This window comes from Pelodiscus sinensis, chromosome 19 (genome assembly GCF_052426305.1).
Source record: "Pelodiscus sinensis isolate ZL-2025 chromosome 19, ASM5242630v1, whole genome shotgun sequence".
NCBI classification, from domain to species: Eukaryota; Metazoa; Chordata; order Testudines; family Trionychidae; genus Pelodiscus; species Pelodiscus sinensis.
The window spans coordinates 13,296,469-13,312,932 of record NC_143070.1 but is presented as its reverse complement, the minus strand read 5'-3'; the positions used below and the strand labels follow the sequence as shown (position 1 = coordinate 13,312,932).

Here is a 16,464-nt window from a genome sequence, read left to right as displayed (position 1 = left end):
CATGTCTTTTTCTGAAAAAGGCGTCTTCCTTTAGAATGAGGTTTACTGCTGCCAGAAAAAACCCTCTGTTCTTTTGATTACCTGTCACAAGAACACAATTGCAGTGTGGACGTAAGTGTTGTTTTTCCAGAAAAACCCTGCCATGTAGATGCACCCTGAGACTGCTGGAATGGGGTGGGGGATAGGTTGGGTTGTTACTTTCCCTTCTGGCTCCAAAGTTTCAAAAAGTTTAAACCTAAAAATATTCCCTCCAGCTCTGAGCTGGGTGTGTTGAAAGGGTGGGGCTGGGCCCTTGGACTGCAGAGTCCCAAAGCTGGCCTGCCCATGAAAACACCCTGCCCCTCATGGCTTGTTGCTGATTGAGGGGCTGCTGCCATTTCCAGGCCTCATCACCAGCTGCTGTGACCTTAACCCAGGGAGCCTGTGTAGCTCAGATGGTCCCAGCCAGGTGGTTAGATACCCGTCGAGACACAGCCACGCCGAGGCTCCTCTGCACACACAGTGTCACTGAAAGAACTCAAGGGGGTTGGTTCCCATCTCTTGTCTCAGTCTAAATCCTTTTGTGTCTGTGGACCCCCTCACTGCGAATTAGTGTAAACTGCCAGTGGGAGTCGGGAGCCACAAGGGCTGCTCACTGTGGCCACAGGCTAGGCCTGTCCCCGTCCCAGCATCTCTGGGCAGGAGCCAGGTACAGGCCAGGCAAAGGGTGCTGCAGCAGATCTGGCTGTGGGCTGGGGAGGGGGGTACCTCACTGGTAGGAAGGGGGGCAGCATGGCAGGTCTGGCAAGACTGTCCATGGCTGGGTTCAAACTGGATGGGGCGCCCCAGCCCTGGCAGGTCTAGTCCTGGGCTAGGTTCAGGTCAGGGAGGGGAGCCCTGGTTGCAGTTGGTCTAAGCCACAGCAGGTCAGGAACCAGGGATGGAGGTTTGTGGCACCTCCAGCCACCCCACAGGTCTGGGCACTCCAGCTGGGTTTGGGCTGGGGTACCCCACCTGCAGCAGAGATGTAGCTGGGGGAGGGGCACCCCAGTCATGGCTGTGTTCGAGCTGCAGCAAAGTTGGGGGGGGGGGCTTCTGGCCACAAGAGATTGGGGCCGGGTTTGGACCCCTCCCGTGGCCATGGCAGGTTGGAGCCCGGCATGGAACACCCCAGCCACAGCGGAGCCTGAGTGGGTTCCCATAGCACCTGTGAGGTGCTCAGTAGCCTGCTCTGTCCAAAATGTGGACCCTAAATAAAACAAGCCGGCTGATATTTTTGCACAGACTGTGACTGAGCTCTGGCTAGTGAGGGCCCCTCTCACCAGCCTGCCCTGCTGCCCAGTCTACCACGCCCACGAGCCCCACGAATCTTGGCCTGCATCTTCAAAGATCCATTGGTTTCCATGGAGCCTAAATAATCGTGAGGAGCCGAGACTTTCTGCCTTGGCAGGGGAGGTTGGAACCAGACTGTGCCCAGTGGGGTCAAGGAAAATAGGAGAGGGCAGCAGCGGGGGATGGGTTTCGGGTGGGCAACCGTGAGTGGGCAGCCTCGCTTAGCTCCATCACCAGCTGCAGGGGCAACATTTCTTTCAAAGAGTCGCTCAGAGTGACTTGCCCAAACACGTTGGTTTTTCTTAACCTGTGAGGAGAGAATTTGATTCTTATGAATTTGATTATGAGAGTTGCTTATTGGAGAATTTAGGTTCTCCCTTGACTGCGTTCTTCACACCACAGGGTAATAAGACACACTGATGCCTCCTTCTGAAACATGAACACCCTGGAGCAGAACATGGAAAGGGGGCCTGAAGCGCTGAGGCAATGTCAGAGCAATTCTCCGTAATACAGAGAAAAGGTTTAATATTTGAGGCTACGTCTACACTGACTTTTTTTTTTTTTTTTTGCAGTGAGCGCGATTTGCATATCTTCTTTCAGTCCTTTTTGCAGAAGAGGTTTTGCTTGTAAGAGGCCTGGTGTAGACTGGGTCATTGTCGGAAAACACCCCCTTTTGCACAAGATCCCTTATGAGTTTACAGGTTCTTGCACAAAAGGTTCTTTTTCCGACAAATGTTCCCGTCCACATGGGGCTTTTAGTGGCAAAACCTCTCCTGCAAAGAGGATCAGCAGAAGATATACAAATGAGAATGCGATTTGCATATCTTCTACCGCCAAAAATGGCAATGTAGACATAGCCAGAGAGGGTGGGAGAGCCAGATCTGAGAATTGGGGACAAGTCAAATCTGAGGAGAAATTTGCCAATGAAGAGTTAATGGCTTCCTTTGCCTTTCCTCATCCGCTCACCCCAAGGCTGTGTCTAGACTGGCAAGTTTTTCCACAAAATCAGAAAAACTTGCCAGCTGTCTACACTGGCCGCTTGAATTTCCGGAAGAGCACTAACGATCTCATGTAAAATCATCAGTGCTTTTCCAGAAATAGTGTGCTGCTCCCCTTCGGGCAAAAGTCTTTTTCCGAAAGACGTTTGCGCAAAAGGGCCAGTGTAGACAGCATAGTACTGTTTTCCGCAAAAAAGCCCTGATTGCGAAAACGGTGATCAGGGCTTTTTTGTGGAAAACCGCGTCTAGATTGGCCACGGACGCTTTTCCGCAAAAAGTGCTTTTGCGGAAAAGCATCCTGCCAATCTAGACGCGATTTTTAGGAAAATGCTTTTAACGGAAAACGTTTCTGTTAAAAGCATTTTCGGAAAATCATGCCAGTGTAGACGTAGCCCAATGGTTTCCCTCCAAAAGAGGAAGTGGCTATAGCTGAAAATGGATAGAGAAATGAGCCCCCAGACGGAGGCAATGTCTTTCTCCATATTCAAGTACAAAAGCCAGAAGGGAGGGGAGGGGGGCGGGAATCTAAGAGAACTTTAGTTCAGCACTGGATCATTTAGAAGGAAAGAGGGACCAGCCCTTCTTCCATTTTCTTGTTAAAGCATCATCTAGACAAGGGGAAGAAAATAATTCTGGACCAGATGTTTGAGGTCTTATGTCTGAAAAGTCAGATTGGTGCTCCTACCATCCATTGATTTCAGTGGCGATTGGGAGACCAAAACTTTTGTGGATCTGGACACTGGACACTTTTCAAAGTCACTAGTCCCCTATCTGTAAGTGCCCAAAAATCTTTACAAATCTGGCCCTTTCTGCTTAATTATCCAGTAGTATTTAAGACATCCTCAAATCTTAAAGCCTTCCTCTCTCATTATCAGCTACAGAAATTCTCCAATGATCATCTTTTCCCTTAGTTATGGGAAATTAAATTCCTTCCTTTTTATTAAACAGGAGGGGATTTTCTTTCTCATGAACAAATATGGATATAAAAGCCTTTCCAATTGGATCCTTTCATTCATAGCATTGAATATTGCTTTCAAATCTCTCCGATTTTGACCCATTCTCTCTAACTATAAAATACCAATCTAATATTTCTTCAGATAATGACACTTTTTAAATTTTTATATATCACCCAAAAAACCCACTCAAACTTTTTCCCTTTTCTCTGTGGGTATGTCTACACTACAAAGTTAGTTCGAACTAATGGACGTTAGCTCGAACTAACTTTCATAGGCGCTACACTAGCGCTCCGTTAGTTCGAATTTAATTCGAACTAAAGGAGCGCTTAGTTCGAACTAGGAAAACCTCATTTTACGAGGATTAAGCCTAGTTCGAACTAGCTAGTTCGAATTAAGGGGTGTGTAGACCCTTAATTCGAACTAGTGGGAGGCTAGCCCTCCCCAGGTTTCCCTGGTGGCCACTCTGGCCAACACCAGGGAAACTCTTCTGCCCCCCTCCCGGCCCCGGACCGCTTAAAGGTGCACGGGCTGGCTACGGTGCCCGTGCCAGGTGCAAGCCTGCCAGCACCCAGCCAGCAGACCCTGCACCTGGCACGGATCGAGCCACCCACCCGATGTCCCCCAGCCCTCCCCCTCTTCCCGGGACCAGGCTGGCGGCTCCCGGGAGCTTGCCCGGGACTGCAAGAGGCGGGCACCCGCCTGGGCTAGTGCGGACATCGTGGACCTCATCCACGATCTCAGCACTAGGCACAGGAAAGTGGCCGTCTAGGGCAGGAGAGCTGCCAGCCTGGTCACCCAGGAGCAGGTGTGTATGAAAATCAAGGGGGTCCACTGAGACCCCCCGACCCTGAGCCCTGAGCTTACAATGGCCGTACTGGGTCAGACCAAAGGTCCATCTAGCCCAGTAGCCTGTCTGCTGACAGCGGCCAACCCTAGGGACCCTGGAGGGGATGGACCGAAGACAGTGACCAAGCCATTTGTCTCGTGCCATCCCTCTCCAGCCTTCCACAAACCTTGGGCAGGGACACCACTCCTACCCCCTGGATAATACCACTCCATGGACCCAACCTCCATGACTTGATCTCACGTCCCTTTAAACTCTGTTGTAGTTGTAGCCTTCACAGCCTCCTGCAGCAAGGAGTTCCACAGGTTGACTCTTTGCTTTGTGAAGAACAACTTTCTGTTACTAGTTTGAAGCCTGCTACCCATTCCTTTCCTTTGGTGTCCTCTAGTCCTTCTTTATGGGAACTAATGAAGAACTTTTCTGTATGCACCCTCTCCACCCAACTCCTGCTTTTAGAGACCTCTATCCTATCCCCCCTCCATCTCCTCTTTTCTAAGCTGAAAAGTCCCAGTCTCTTTAGCCTCTCTTCATATGGGACCTGTTCCCAACCCCTGATCATTTTAGTTGCCCTCCCCTCTCCCAGCCTCTCTCTTCCCCTCTCCCATTCCTTTTCCCAGTCTCCCCCAGTTTTGTTCAATAAAGACAGACTCCATTTTTTAACACAATTGTCCTTTATTTTGTACATCAAGAAAAGGGGCTAGGAAAGGGTAAGTGGAAGGAGGTGAGGGAGGAATGGGGTACGCGCCCCCGATGGGGAGGACTGGGCTGGCTCTGCGGGCTTTTGGGGTGGAAGCTCTCCTGCAGCCCCCCAATTGCCCCCTCTCCCCAGATGGCAGCCTGCGGCAAGTGCAGCCGGGCTGATGGCCGAGTGCTGTGATGTGCCCAGTGTGGGTACTCCGGGCACTCCAAGCCAGGACTGCTTTGCAAGCGGGGCACCCCTGAGAACTGTCTGTCCGGGGTGGGGGTCGGGTCCCTTTAAGCACAGTCCTCGGCTAGCCTGAGACAGCAGCTCCACGCTCTAAGTCCTCCTCTGATGCCCTGCCGGCACTGCTTCCGGCCATCCTTAAACCCGGTTCAGGGTCCACTTAATGTGGACATGCTAGTTCGAATTAGCAAAACGCTAATTCGAACTAGTTTTTAGTTCTAGACGCGTTAGTTTGAATTAACTAATTCGATGTTAGTTCGAATTAGTGCTGTAGTGTAGACATACCCTGTAATTCACAAACATGGATGGTTTGGGAGCTGACCCCATTAAGTCCTGCCACCTCTGCTTTTGGTAGGAAACAGTTGCCCTGCATAATTTCCCCACATACTGGATTTGAGGGTGTGTTAGGGGTTAAACTGCCTCTGACCAACTACCATATGTGATTAAATCCCTTCTTCTCCTTCAGTTCTTAGTTACTGATCTGAAATACTTTCTGCCTAGTATCTTTTCTATCTAATGTCCAAAAACTCATCGAAAATGCCCTCAGCCCCTTTTCTCACTAATAATCAAATACTGACATAAAATCATCTCCGATTTGATTCCCTTTCCTCTCTAATCCATGACTGTTGATATGAAACCCCTTCAACAATCACTTTTCTCACTATGTCTTTAACTTATATCTATAGATATAGAGTCGAGATTTGTGTGTCTGTGAGGCTGTCTGCGTGTCTGTCTGCAAGTCATCTATTCAACAACTCCTCCTAAGCAGTAAGAGGTAGAGCCACAAGATTTGTTATCCTTCAGCAGCTTCCTCTTATCCTGGCTTAAAGCAAGTTCAGGGTTTCTTTGTTCAAGGAAAACAGGGAGTGTACTGTTTTCCACCATAACATGGAAAGGGAGGGGCACAGAAAGAGGGACGCGATACCGAGAGTGGCCACAGAGGGGCAGCGAGCCCACAAGGAACAGCTATATTGCAAAGAGTACACTGGGGCCAGCGGTACCACCAAAAACGTAGCCAGTAAGGCTGGGGCTCCACCATCTGGCCTGCCACCAGACCAGGTAAGTAGCCCCCCAGCCCCTGGCCTCCCCTATCAGGGATCCCCCAGCCAGATTTAGACGATGTATTTTATTACGTATTGAAACATTCACAATTAAAAGTTCAAATTATATTCAAACTATCTAAGTCCCTACCCGTGTTTTGCAGAAGTGAAATGTTCCTTACCGCAGGTACAAATAAGGTAGAAATACGTGCGCCCATTTTAAATCAAGCCATTTTGTCTGCCAGCCCATCAGATACGTTCCCTCTCCTCCCCGCCCCCTCCCCAAACCCTTTCCTCCCTCAGCCTTGGCTGCAGAGCCAGAGTCGGGGAAGAGAATAGGCCCCTCTTGGGGTTGTCCTGGAGGAGAGAGAACAGACCCTGGCTGGGAGCGGGGAGGAAACCTGGAGGTAGAAAGAACAGGCCCTTGCAGGGCCGGCTGGGGGAGAGAGAACAGGCCCCCAGCCTCCTTCACCCCCCCCCCCTTCCTCAAGTCCCTGCCCTGAAGGACCCAGAAAATGACGGGGAAGTCGGCTAGTGATCAAATATTGATCTAAACACACTAGGGATGTGACCATTTGTGTGTTCAGGGGAACGTGTCACCGCTGACACATTTACATGTGGGGGAGAGGCGGCCCGGTTGCCTGGTTGCCTGGGGAGCTCTGGCCTGCCCCCCTCACCCTGTTGCTGCCTCTGCACAGGAAGTCCCAAGGTGAAATGACTTGTTTTCCGAAAGTCCATTTGTGAATTGCTGCCAACTGGTGCTACATGGCACTGATCAGGGCAGCCTATGATGCGCGGAGCCTGCACCGCTACCTGGACCACAATGCGGCTACCCTGAGGCGGCCACACGCTCCGCCACCCTGCACCAGCCTGCACCATTCTGGGCCAGGCTGCCTTATGCCTCCGCTACGACTGCAGGCGGCTGAGCCCTCGCGTGCACCCACCAGGCCCCTCTTTGATGCCTTCCACCACATGCACTGCAGTGAGCAGCTGGAGGAGGCGGCGTGGGCAGAGCTCTCGCCTGCTGTGCTGCTCCACGTGGCTGCTGGCTGCGGACGAACCCCGCACTAGCCCAGACCTTGTGGGCTCCACTGAGAGTTCTCGGAAGCAAAAAGCTTCTGCAGGGGGCGCTTGGGCAGGGAGCACTGAGGCTGGTGCCGTGGCTCTTGACTCAGGGACGAGAGAGGTGGGAAAGGCTGATATGAGCAGTTCCACTGGCAGGGAAGACAGGCAGCCGTGGGGAGAGGACGAAATGTGCAAACGGCTTTTCTGCCTTTCACCCAGAGAGGCTCAGAGCAGCCCCTGACACTCTGGAAAGGCTCAGGTACGATGCTGAAAAAAGACCAGTCCGGCTTCCCCAGGGCCAATTGTCCAACACTCCTGTTACAAAACTCCTCCTGCTGGAGTCTCCTTTGCTGCTGTAAATACATCGGGTTTGCTGCAGATCCAGTGTCCCTCACTGGCGCATCGCAGGCTGCTGACCCTGTTCTCGTTCAGATACACACAGCCACCATCACCTCCGATCCCGAACCTGCAGGGCAGAAGCCAGGGAGCGGGTGTGAGGCAGGAGCTGGGTGTTTCCCGTCGGTCACAGACAGGGGGCGACACTCGCACATTCCCAGCCCCTCAGATCCCTTCCTGCACCCGCAGCAGGCGCCAGTCCTGCCCCCAGCCGAAGGGGGCAGTTCCACAGGGGGCAGTGGGGCCAGGCGAGGTTCTAAGAGGAACTGGCCTCCCTGGAGTATTTACGCAGAGGGGATGTTTTAACCCCAGTTCCTGCTCCCCACCCAGCTGCCCCAGCACCCAAACTGCCCTGAGCATTGGCTGCAGGGGAGCAGCAGTGACACCGCACAGAAGAGCTGGGGCCAGGCTCCCCAGGCACTTGACATCAGCTCTCAGGCCAGGCGCCCAGCAGACCAGGCTGCGCTGGGGAGGCTGGAGATAAACTGCAGCAGCACAGACCCCGGGGCCATGGCGTGACCCAGCCACTCACACCCAGCTTCCGCCAGAGCTGGACCCAGCACGACCCACCTGGGCACAGGGCGGGATCCCGGCCCACAGGCAAATCCTCCCCCACTGACCCATCCTGGCTATTCAGTATCCAGGTTCCGGGCTGGGAAGAGGCCCAGCACCACTCTGGGCAGGCTGGGATCTCCCCACCCCCAGACCTCCAGCCTCTGGCTCTGGGTGGGCCAAGACGTGTCCCAGAGCCAGGCTAACCCAGCCCCCACCCGCCTGATCACATGGCTGAGGGAGCAGGCGGGGAGCCACCAGCACCCTGCCAGCAGAGCTGGGTTGGGATGGCAAGGAGGTAACCCAGAGCATCGTGGGTGGTGAGTGGGGGCCTCCTGCCATGTGCCCACCTCTCCCGCTTATCTAAGACTGAACAGGGGGAATAATCAGGCCCAATAGAGAGGAGGCTGCTTAACTTGTGAAAGGGACGAGCAGAACAACTACTGGCATAAGAATTTGCATGGAGCATGTTTCTTTGTGTATTAGGATTAGCTGGTGTGTTTTGCTTTGTCTTAGTAACTTGCTTTGAGCTGAGTGATTTCACTTGCAATTGTGTCGGTTAATTCTGGTCATTACCACGGTTTGCCTGGCATTGAAGTTGATTCTAGCCGTCTAACATCCATGAGCCTCAGAAAGCACGAGCGACCCTCCAGTCACGTGGTGCAGAGGTAAATGTGAGCACCGGGTTACACACTGCTGGCTGTGCTGCACTTTCATTGCCATGTTCCTTCATAACTCCCTCCTGAAGTGACACGTACCCAGGCAACACGGGGAGAGCTGAAACCCTCCAGCATTATTGGGTTTTCTGCCTTTGTAGCCCCTCTCATCTCGCTGGGCTTCTCACAATCACACACCTGACCAGCATGGGGAGGTTGGTGGCACTTCCCTATTGCTGTGCTCTCGGGGGTCAAGCAGGGAATTTCTATCTAGAGATTTCATGGTGCAGCTTGTGGTGAGATTTTCACACCCCACCTCACCCCCAGCAGTGTGGCCTAATCTGCCATTCTAGGATTCACACCCTGCGATTGGCTCAGGTGGGGGTTGGGTATTTGAACCCACCCAGCTCCCACTGAAATCAGACTCTCAGGCACCCAGAACTTAACACTGTCCAGCCCTTTCCATGTTGATACCTGGTTAGAGTCAGACAGACGAGGAGGCTTTGGCCCATCACCAAGCGAGAGACACCGGCTGGCACCCGTCACTATCACCCCGAGTGCTCTCGGGCTGCTCCCACAGCACCAGCTGGTGGCTCGGCCTGAACTGGGCACCTCACACACCGGGGACCCAAAGCCCAGGGAGCTCACAGAGAGGGGAGGGGGGCAAAGACTCACCAGTTGTTGAATTCGGTGCCATTGGCCCATTTCCAGGGCTGTCCTGGGTCCCTCCAGAGGCTGATCCAGTGGTCGAATTTGCCTTTGTAGCGCAGCAGGAAATCCTAGACGAGCGGAGGGGGAGGGGTGTCAGGGCCTGACCCTGCTGCTCCCCAGCTCTGGGCAGGGAATCCCAGGGGAGCACAAAGGGGTCTGAGTGTTCCCAGGGGGTGGCTGGGGATTTGCCCCTCCCCCTTGCCCAACTCTAGGTAATTCAGTATTAACCCCCCACCAAATCCAGCTCCCCCCACCCCGACCTCCCCAGGGCTGGGGCTGCTCTTGGGAACTGCTGGGTCCAAGCTCCCCCAACCTCCCATGCCGGGCCAGGCTCTGTGTGAAACCCTCCCCTGACAGGGCAACTGGGCTCCCTCCAGCCCTCCCCAGGGAAGGGAAAGGAAAGGCCCAGCTGATCAGTGCAAGGGATGCTGGGAGGGGCCAGGCCTAAGAGGACCCTTCCCCCACCCTCAGCTGGCTGCTCTTCCCCTACCCAAGGGCACTGGCTCTTCCAGCCGCGCTGGGGTCTCAGCCCCCTCCAGCCCCAGGCAGCCCAGCAGACACTGGGGCAGCCCAGCCCCAGAGGGGCGTCTCCTGCTGAGAGGCCTGACAGTGGCTGATCCTCTCCCCCCCTCCACCGGTCACTGACACCAGAGGGGCCTGGGCCCAGCCCGGCCGGGCAGTCAGTGGCTGGAAAGTCCATTGGCTCTGGGCTGCTCCTCCCACGCAGGGCAGAGCCCAGGCCTGGCCAGTGTGATGAGTCTCTCACCATTTCCTGCTTGTTGTCGATCCCAGCCAGGGAAGCCCCCAGGGCAGAGCAGCGGCTCCGGCTGTAGGTCCAGTTCCCTTCCCCCTCGGAGAAATAGAAGCATTTCCCCTGGTACCCGACCCAGGTGTCCGGGCACGCGGGGCCCTGCACAGCTGGAGAGCGGCCAGATAACGACACTGAAATGAGACAAGAACAGGTGGAGTGAGAGGGGACCTGCGCCCCAGGCTGCTGAGACTCCTCTGACCTTGGCAGTGCAGGGGAGGGCAGGAAGAGGGGACATGAAGGAGCCAGGGGAATGCTGGGAATCCAGCCCCCAAGGGCGTTACCTGTCTCTGGTCTCACTGGGCCACTGTCTCAGTTCACGTTCAACAGGGAAGCAGATAACCAAGGGCTCGTGTGTCTAAGCCCCCCAGGCTGCGGGTCAGAGCAGGAGGTGAGCAGGGCAGGGGGCGGGGGCCAAGGTCAGGGCTGGCAGCCAGCAGGAGAGCGACGATGGGTAGGAGGCGGGTTCAGCGGGGTTGGCCAGGCCAGTTCCCCAAGTTGCTCCACTCGCCTGGGCTGCCGGGCTGCCCAGGAGGGGGCTGAGGGGAGGATGGAACAAACTCCCTGCCCTTCTCCAGGCTGAGCGCCCGCTGCCCGGAGCTCCCAGCGCAGCCAGACGCAGGGTGAGGAAGACGCCTGGCGGGAGATGTTTGCAGGGCGGGAAGGGACACGCCCAGCCAGGGGGCAGGGACAGCTCAGAGCAGCCCAGGCACAAAGGTATCCCTCTGTTGAATGTGTGACAAAAAGGTGAATAACAGATGAAAGCAACTGAAAAAACTTTAAAAAACAATGGACAGTCCTGAAGCACTTTAGAGGCTCCCATGAGCTGTTGTGGGGACAACCCACTTCTCAGATGGTGCCCATGAAAGCTCATGAGACCATCTACATGTTTTGTTAGTCTCCAAGGTGCTGCAGGACTAGTCATTTAAGCTTTTCCAGAGGACAGGGGTATAAAAGTTGGCTCATTCACAGCAGCTGATGGGGAGGTAAAACTACCAAGAGAGGAAATAGTCTTTATAGTAAGATAACAAATTTAAATCATCATTCTGTCCTATTTGGATTGTATTGAAATTGCAAATGAATTGCGGTTCTGCGGTTTCTCTTTATAATCTAGTTTTGAAGGGTTTTTTTTGTAGAACATACATATTTTTATTATACACACACACTCTCTCTCTCTGGGTATGTCTACACTGCCACCCTAGTTCGAACTAGGGTGGCTAATGTAGGCATTCGAACTTGCAAATGAAGCCCGGGATTTAAATATCCCGGGCTTCATTTGCATGTTCCCAGGCGGGCGCCGTGTTTAAATGCCCGTAGTTCGAACTACCTGCCTGTGGCTACACGCCGAGCTCCCATGCACAGGGGACAGCCACTCCCGGCATGGTCAGGAGAGTCACTAGCGCTGCGGGGCCCTGCGCTTCCCAAGTTAAGGATGTTAGCAAGGAGTCGACTACCAGTAAGCATAAGCTTACTCGCTCCCCTCCCCCACCCTTTGCTGCTTCATTATGACAGGCAGCAAGAGGGGTCAGGGGAAACTGGAGCCAGTGCTGGGGGAGCCAGCTTAGCACTCTGTTCCTACCAGCCCTGTCTCTGTGGTGCCACCTGCCCCCACTCCTGCTACCTCTAGTAAGAGCAGTGGGCGGGAGAGGGGAGGCTGCTGTCAGTCAGCCCCTTGTCTGCAGGGGTCCCAGCAGGGAGCTGGTCTCCCCCATGGACAGGGGCTGCTCCCACCAAGCAGCACCTGTTCACAGAGGCCCGCACTGGCTGTGAACAGGGATGGATGGACATTTCCCAGGAGCCCCCCTGTTCCGGGGCGGGAGCCAGACAGGCCAGGAGGAGACGCTGTGACTGGGGCAGCCCCAGGGGGGTGGGACGTGCAGAGAGGGGGGGGGGGGAGGGGAGGCTGAGAACTCACCTGCCAGGACAATAACAGTGACAAGGAGACCTAAGAACACAACTCCAAGGGTGACTCCGGGGGCGACTGTTCGCTTGTTGCAGTTACAACGATGCCCTGAAACAGAGGGACCCGTCAGGCAGGGCCGTTGACAGCACCAGGCTGGGGCTGCCCTAGAACTTGCCCTGTTCTGTCCCTTGCACCTCCCACCAGATGTTCTGGGAGAGGCACCCGGGGGCTCAGGCAGGCTGGGGCTGGCAGAACAGCCCCCCCCCTCCCCCGCCCAGCACTGCCAGCCAGGCTGGCACCAGGCCAGTGAGCTCAGGGCACAGAGATAAGGACCCGCATGTTCTGGTGGCAGGAGCCCCCACCCAGCACCCAGCACCCAGCACCCGTCCCCGCACACGGGGTCTCACCTGGGCACCACGGATGAAGGGGGAGACAGAGTCAGGCCAAGAGGGGCCAGGTCTGTCACAGGAGGTCTGACCCACCAGCCCAAACGGCCCCTGCCCCGCCACATGCCCAGCACTGTGCATGCCAGCCAGCCACTGGGAGGCAGGGATCGGAGCCTTGAAAGCAACAGGGGGACCCAGCCCCTGCTGCCCACAGACAGGGGTTGGGAAATTGTTGCTGCCACTGGGAGCCTGCCCCCCCATCCCCATCAGTCTGTCTCTCTCCAGCCCATTCCCAGGCACAGACACCTGCCCCCCACCCCACCCCCGATTACCAGCTCACTGCCACTCCAAGTGTTCACTGCCCTCACCATGCTCCTGCAGTGGCACTTTGCTCTCAGCATCTCCCTCTGCTTCTGGCCCCATGGTCTCTCAGCCAGGCTCAGTTCTTCTCTGCGTGATGGGGCTGATGCAGAAGCAGCAGCAAAGCTCCAGCTGGACAGGTCCTGGCCTCGACTCCCTCCCTGCTTCAGACCCCACGGCCAAGCTGGAAGCTGAGATGGGACAGGTCAAGGGTGGGGGAAGGAGGATTTGGGGCATCTCAGTCCCAGCCCAGCAGCCCCACCCCAACCAGAAGTGGTACCAAGGTGATTAAACCCCTTAAATCACAGAACACTGGTCATTAGATGGGATCTCGAGAGGCCATAGAGTCCAGGCCCCTGTCCTAGGGGCAGGAACCAGCACCATCTAGATCAGTGGTTCCCAAACTTTTCAGCATCACGCCCCCATTTTGATTTTTGAGAAACCCTCACGCTCTCCCGCTTAAAAAAAAAAAAAAAAAACAGTGAAGGACCCTTAAACCCCAGGACCTGTGTAAAAAAAAGGCATGTGTTCCAGTGAACACCCGAGCCAGGAAAAACAGAAAATACCAGACCTTTCACATGGTATTTTCAGAATTTTTTTTTACCCGATGGACCAGGCTCTTTCTTGGCCTGGGGGGAGGGGGGTAAGTGGAGGGGGGCTGGGACACCTCTCCCCCCCTGGAATCTCTTCCTCCCCCCATCAGGTTAGGAACCTATGATCTAAATCATCCCTGACAGGTGTCTGTCCAACCTCAAGGGATCAAATTTCTACAACCTCCCTGGGCAACTTATTCCAGTGTTTAACCACCCTGACAGGCAGGAAGTTGTCCCGCATGCTACATGGGGACTGCACAGCCGCTTGACGGCCCGCTGAGCAGCGCAGAAGTCAGCCGAGCGCCAGGTCCGGAGGCGAAGGACCTGACTCAGGCTGTGTCCAGACTCCATGCCTCCTTCGACGGAGGCATGTAGATTAGCCACATCGGAAGAGGGAAATGAAGCCGCGATTAAAATAATCGCGGCTTCATTTAAATTTAAATGGCTGCCCCGATCTGCCGATCAGCTGTTTGTCGGCAGATCGGGAGAGTCTGGACGCGATGCCCCGACAAAGAAGCCTTTCTTCATCGACACAGGTAAACCTGGTTTCACGAGGCTTACCTGTGTCGATGAAGAAAGGCTTCTTTGTCGGGGCATCGCGTCCAGACTCTCCCGATCTGCCGACAAACAGCTGATCGGCAGATCGGGGCAGCCATTTAAATTTAAATGAAGCCGCGATTATTTTAATCGCGGCTTCATTTCCCTCTTCCGATGTGGCTAATCTACATGCCTCCGTCGAAGGAGGCATGGAGTCTGGACACAGCCTCAAGGTACAGCACCGCCCAGACGCAATAGTCAGGAGGCAACAGCAGGTCCCAGAGGCAAGAGCCAGCATTTCAGTTACAGAATCAGACATTGGGTTACTATATATATGATCCCTGATGGCTGCTGCCTGTCACCTTCTTATCGGCCAGGGCTTTGCAGATGAATTCCTCAATTACCTGCTCCATTACCCTCCCATCCCCCTCTCCACCCCTTCAGAGATCGGATCTACTCCTGAAACCCCACCGGGCGGGCCCACGAGTGACTCGCACCCACGAGGGGGGAAGAGCCCCCCCCAACAGAAGCTAACAGCCCGGAGGGGGGCCGCCATAACCAGCGCTGTTTCCTGCCTGGGGAGGGGGGGGGAATCATGGCCGCCTAACGCTGGGAACTCACCGCGGCGTGTGGCCCGACAGCTGGGGACTGAGACACTCTCGAGTCTCTCTCCCGCCCCGTATGTTCGGTGGCCTCCTACCCGCGTGCTCCGGGAAAGACGCCTCTGCCCGCGGCGAGACTCGGACACGGGGGCTGTGCAGCGCGATCCTCTTGGGTTGCAGCTGTCCACTCCTTCAGCCGCCCCGCTCGCCCGCCTCCCGGCGCAGAGAGGGGGTGGAAACTCTGCCTGCGGTTTGCAATTTAGTCACGTTCAGGAGCTTCCCCCCGCCCCGCCCGCCGGCCGGCGCAGAGAGGGGGTGGAAACTCTGCCTGCGGTTTGCAATTTAGCCACGTTCAGGAGCTTCCCCCCGCCCCGCCCGCCGGCCGGCGCAGAGAGGGGGTGGAAACTCTGCCTGCGGTTTGCAATTTAGCCACGTTCAGGAGCTTCCCCCCGCCCCGCCCGCCAGCCGGCGCAGAGAGGGGGTGGAAACTCTGCCTGCGGTTTGCAATTTAGCAACGTTCAGGAGCTTCCCCCCGCCCCGCCCGCCGGCCGGCGCAGAGAGGGGGTGGAAACTCTGCCTGCGGTTTGCAATTTAGCCACGTTCAGGAGCTTCCCCCCGCCCGCCTGCCTGCCGGCCGGCGCAGGAAAAGGGTGAAAACTCTGCCTGCGGTTTGCAATTTAGCCACGTTCAGGAGCTTCCCCCCGCCCGCCTGCCTGCCTGCCTGCCTGCCTGCCGGCCGGCGCAGGAAGGGGGTGGAAACTCTGCCTGCGGTTTGCAATTTAGCCACGTTCAGGAGCTTCCCCCCGCCCCGCCCGCCGGCCGGCGCAGAGAGGGGGTGGAAACTCTGCCTGCGGTTTGCAATTTAGCCACGTTCAGGAGCTTCCCCCCGCCCCGCCCGCCGGCCGGCGCAGAGAGGGGGTGGAAACTCTGCCTGCGGTTTGCAATTTAGCCACGTTCAGGAGCTTCCCCCCGCCCCGCCCGCCGGCCGGCGCAGAGAGGGGGTGGAAACTCTGCCTGCGGTTTGCAATTTAGCCACGTTCAGGAGCTTCCCCCCGCCCCGCCCGCCGGCCGGCGCAGGGAGGGGGTGGAAACTCTGCCTGCGGTTTGCAATTTAGCCACGTTCAGGAGCTTCCCCCCGCCCGCCTGCCTGCCGGCCGGCGCAGAAAAGGGGTGAAAACTCTGCCTGCGGTTTGCAATTTAGCCACGTTCAGGAGCTTCCCCCCGCCCGCCTGCCTGCCTGCCTGCCTGCCTGCCGGCCGGCGCAGGAAGGGGGTGGAAACTCTGCCTGCGGTTTGCAATTTAGCCACGTTCAGGAGCTTCCCCCCGCCCCATATTGTTTTTTCCTTCCCCCTCCCTGTTATGCTTATAAGAAGCACAAGGGATATTTTTCAGACACAAGGGCTGTTTCCTCCTTATCTTGAAGATTCCCCACTCCTTGATCACGGGGGGCCTCTGTGATGCTGTCACATTCCCCCCCTCCCCTCCCCTCCCCTCCCCACACACTCACCCCACACACTTGTGCGGCGTTTCAGACAAGATGAGTAGTCACGAAAGGAGCAGCCGAAAGAGAGGGATCTCGCACACAGACAAGGGTACAACTTCATTTGTAAAGCCAACAGGAAGCAAGACCTTACGGGAAACTGTCCCTAACCATGAGAAGGGGTGAAATAGAAGCAGACAGAACTTCTAAGGAAGTCATTCTACATCGAATCATCACACCTCATACTTGCAGTCTTATAACCAATACTAACAGACACATTTTGGCTCCGTCCCCACAAGCCCACCAGCAGCAGCTTCTTACCTTCAGTGCTGCTGCCACTC

At 55.9% G+C, this 16,464-nt stretch overlaps 1 protein-coding gene across 1 annotated transcript; it reads right to left on the bottom strand.

Annotated features, from left to right (window-relative positions):
- Positions 1 to 5,933: 5,933 nt before the first annotated feature.
- On the bottom strand, positions 5,934 to 14,876 carry LOC149522191 (C-type lectin domain family 2 member B-like). Its single transcript, XM_089770579.1, has 6 exons — positions 14,663 to 14,876; positions 12,920 to 13,102; positions 12,178 to 12,273; positions 10,221 to 10,396; positions 9,419 to 9,522; positions 5,934 to 7,605 (listed from the first exon to the last, which is right to left on the bottom strand). Exons 2-6 carry the CDS (start codon positions 12,972 to 12,974, stop codon positions 7,458 to 7,460), a joined length of 579 nt encoding a protein of 192 aa, XP_089626705.1. The 5' UTR covers positions 12,975 to 13,102; positions 14,663 to 14,876; the 3' UTR covers positions 5,934 to 7,457.
- Positions 14,877 to 16,464: the final 1,588 nt, after the last annotated feature.

What these genes read in the sequence shown, in the direction of transcription:
- LOC149522191 (XM_089770579.1), bottom strand. Translation starts at nt 12,974, where the DNA reads ATGGGGCCAGAAGCAGAGGGAGATGCTGAGAGCAAAGTGCCACTGCAG. An exon ending in TCGACAACAAGCAGGAAATG is followed by an intron (nt 9,523 to 10,220) that starts GTGAGAGACTCA and finishes CCGCTCGTCTAG; the next exon opens with GATTTCCTGCTGCGCTACAA. An exon ending in GGCACCGAATTCAACAACTG is followed by an intron (nt 7,606 to 9,418) that starts GTGAGTCTTTGC and finishes TCTGCCCTGCAG; the next exon opens with GTTCGGGATCGGAGGTGATG.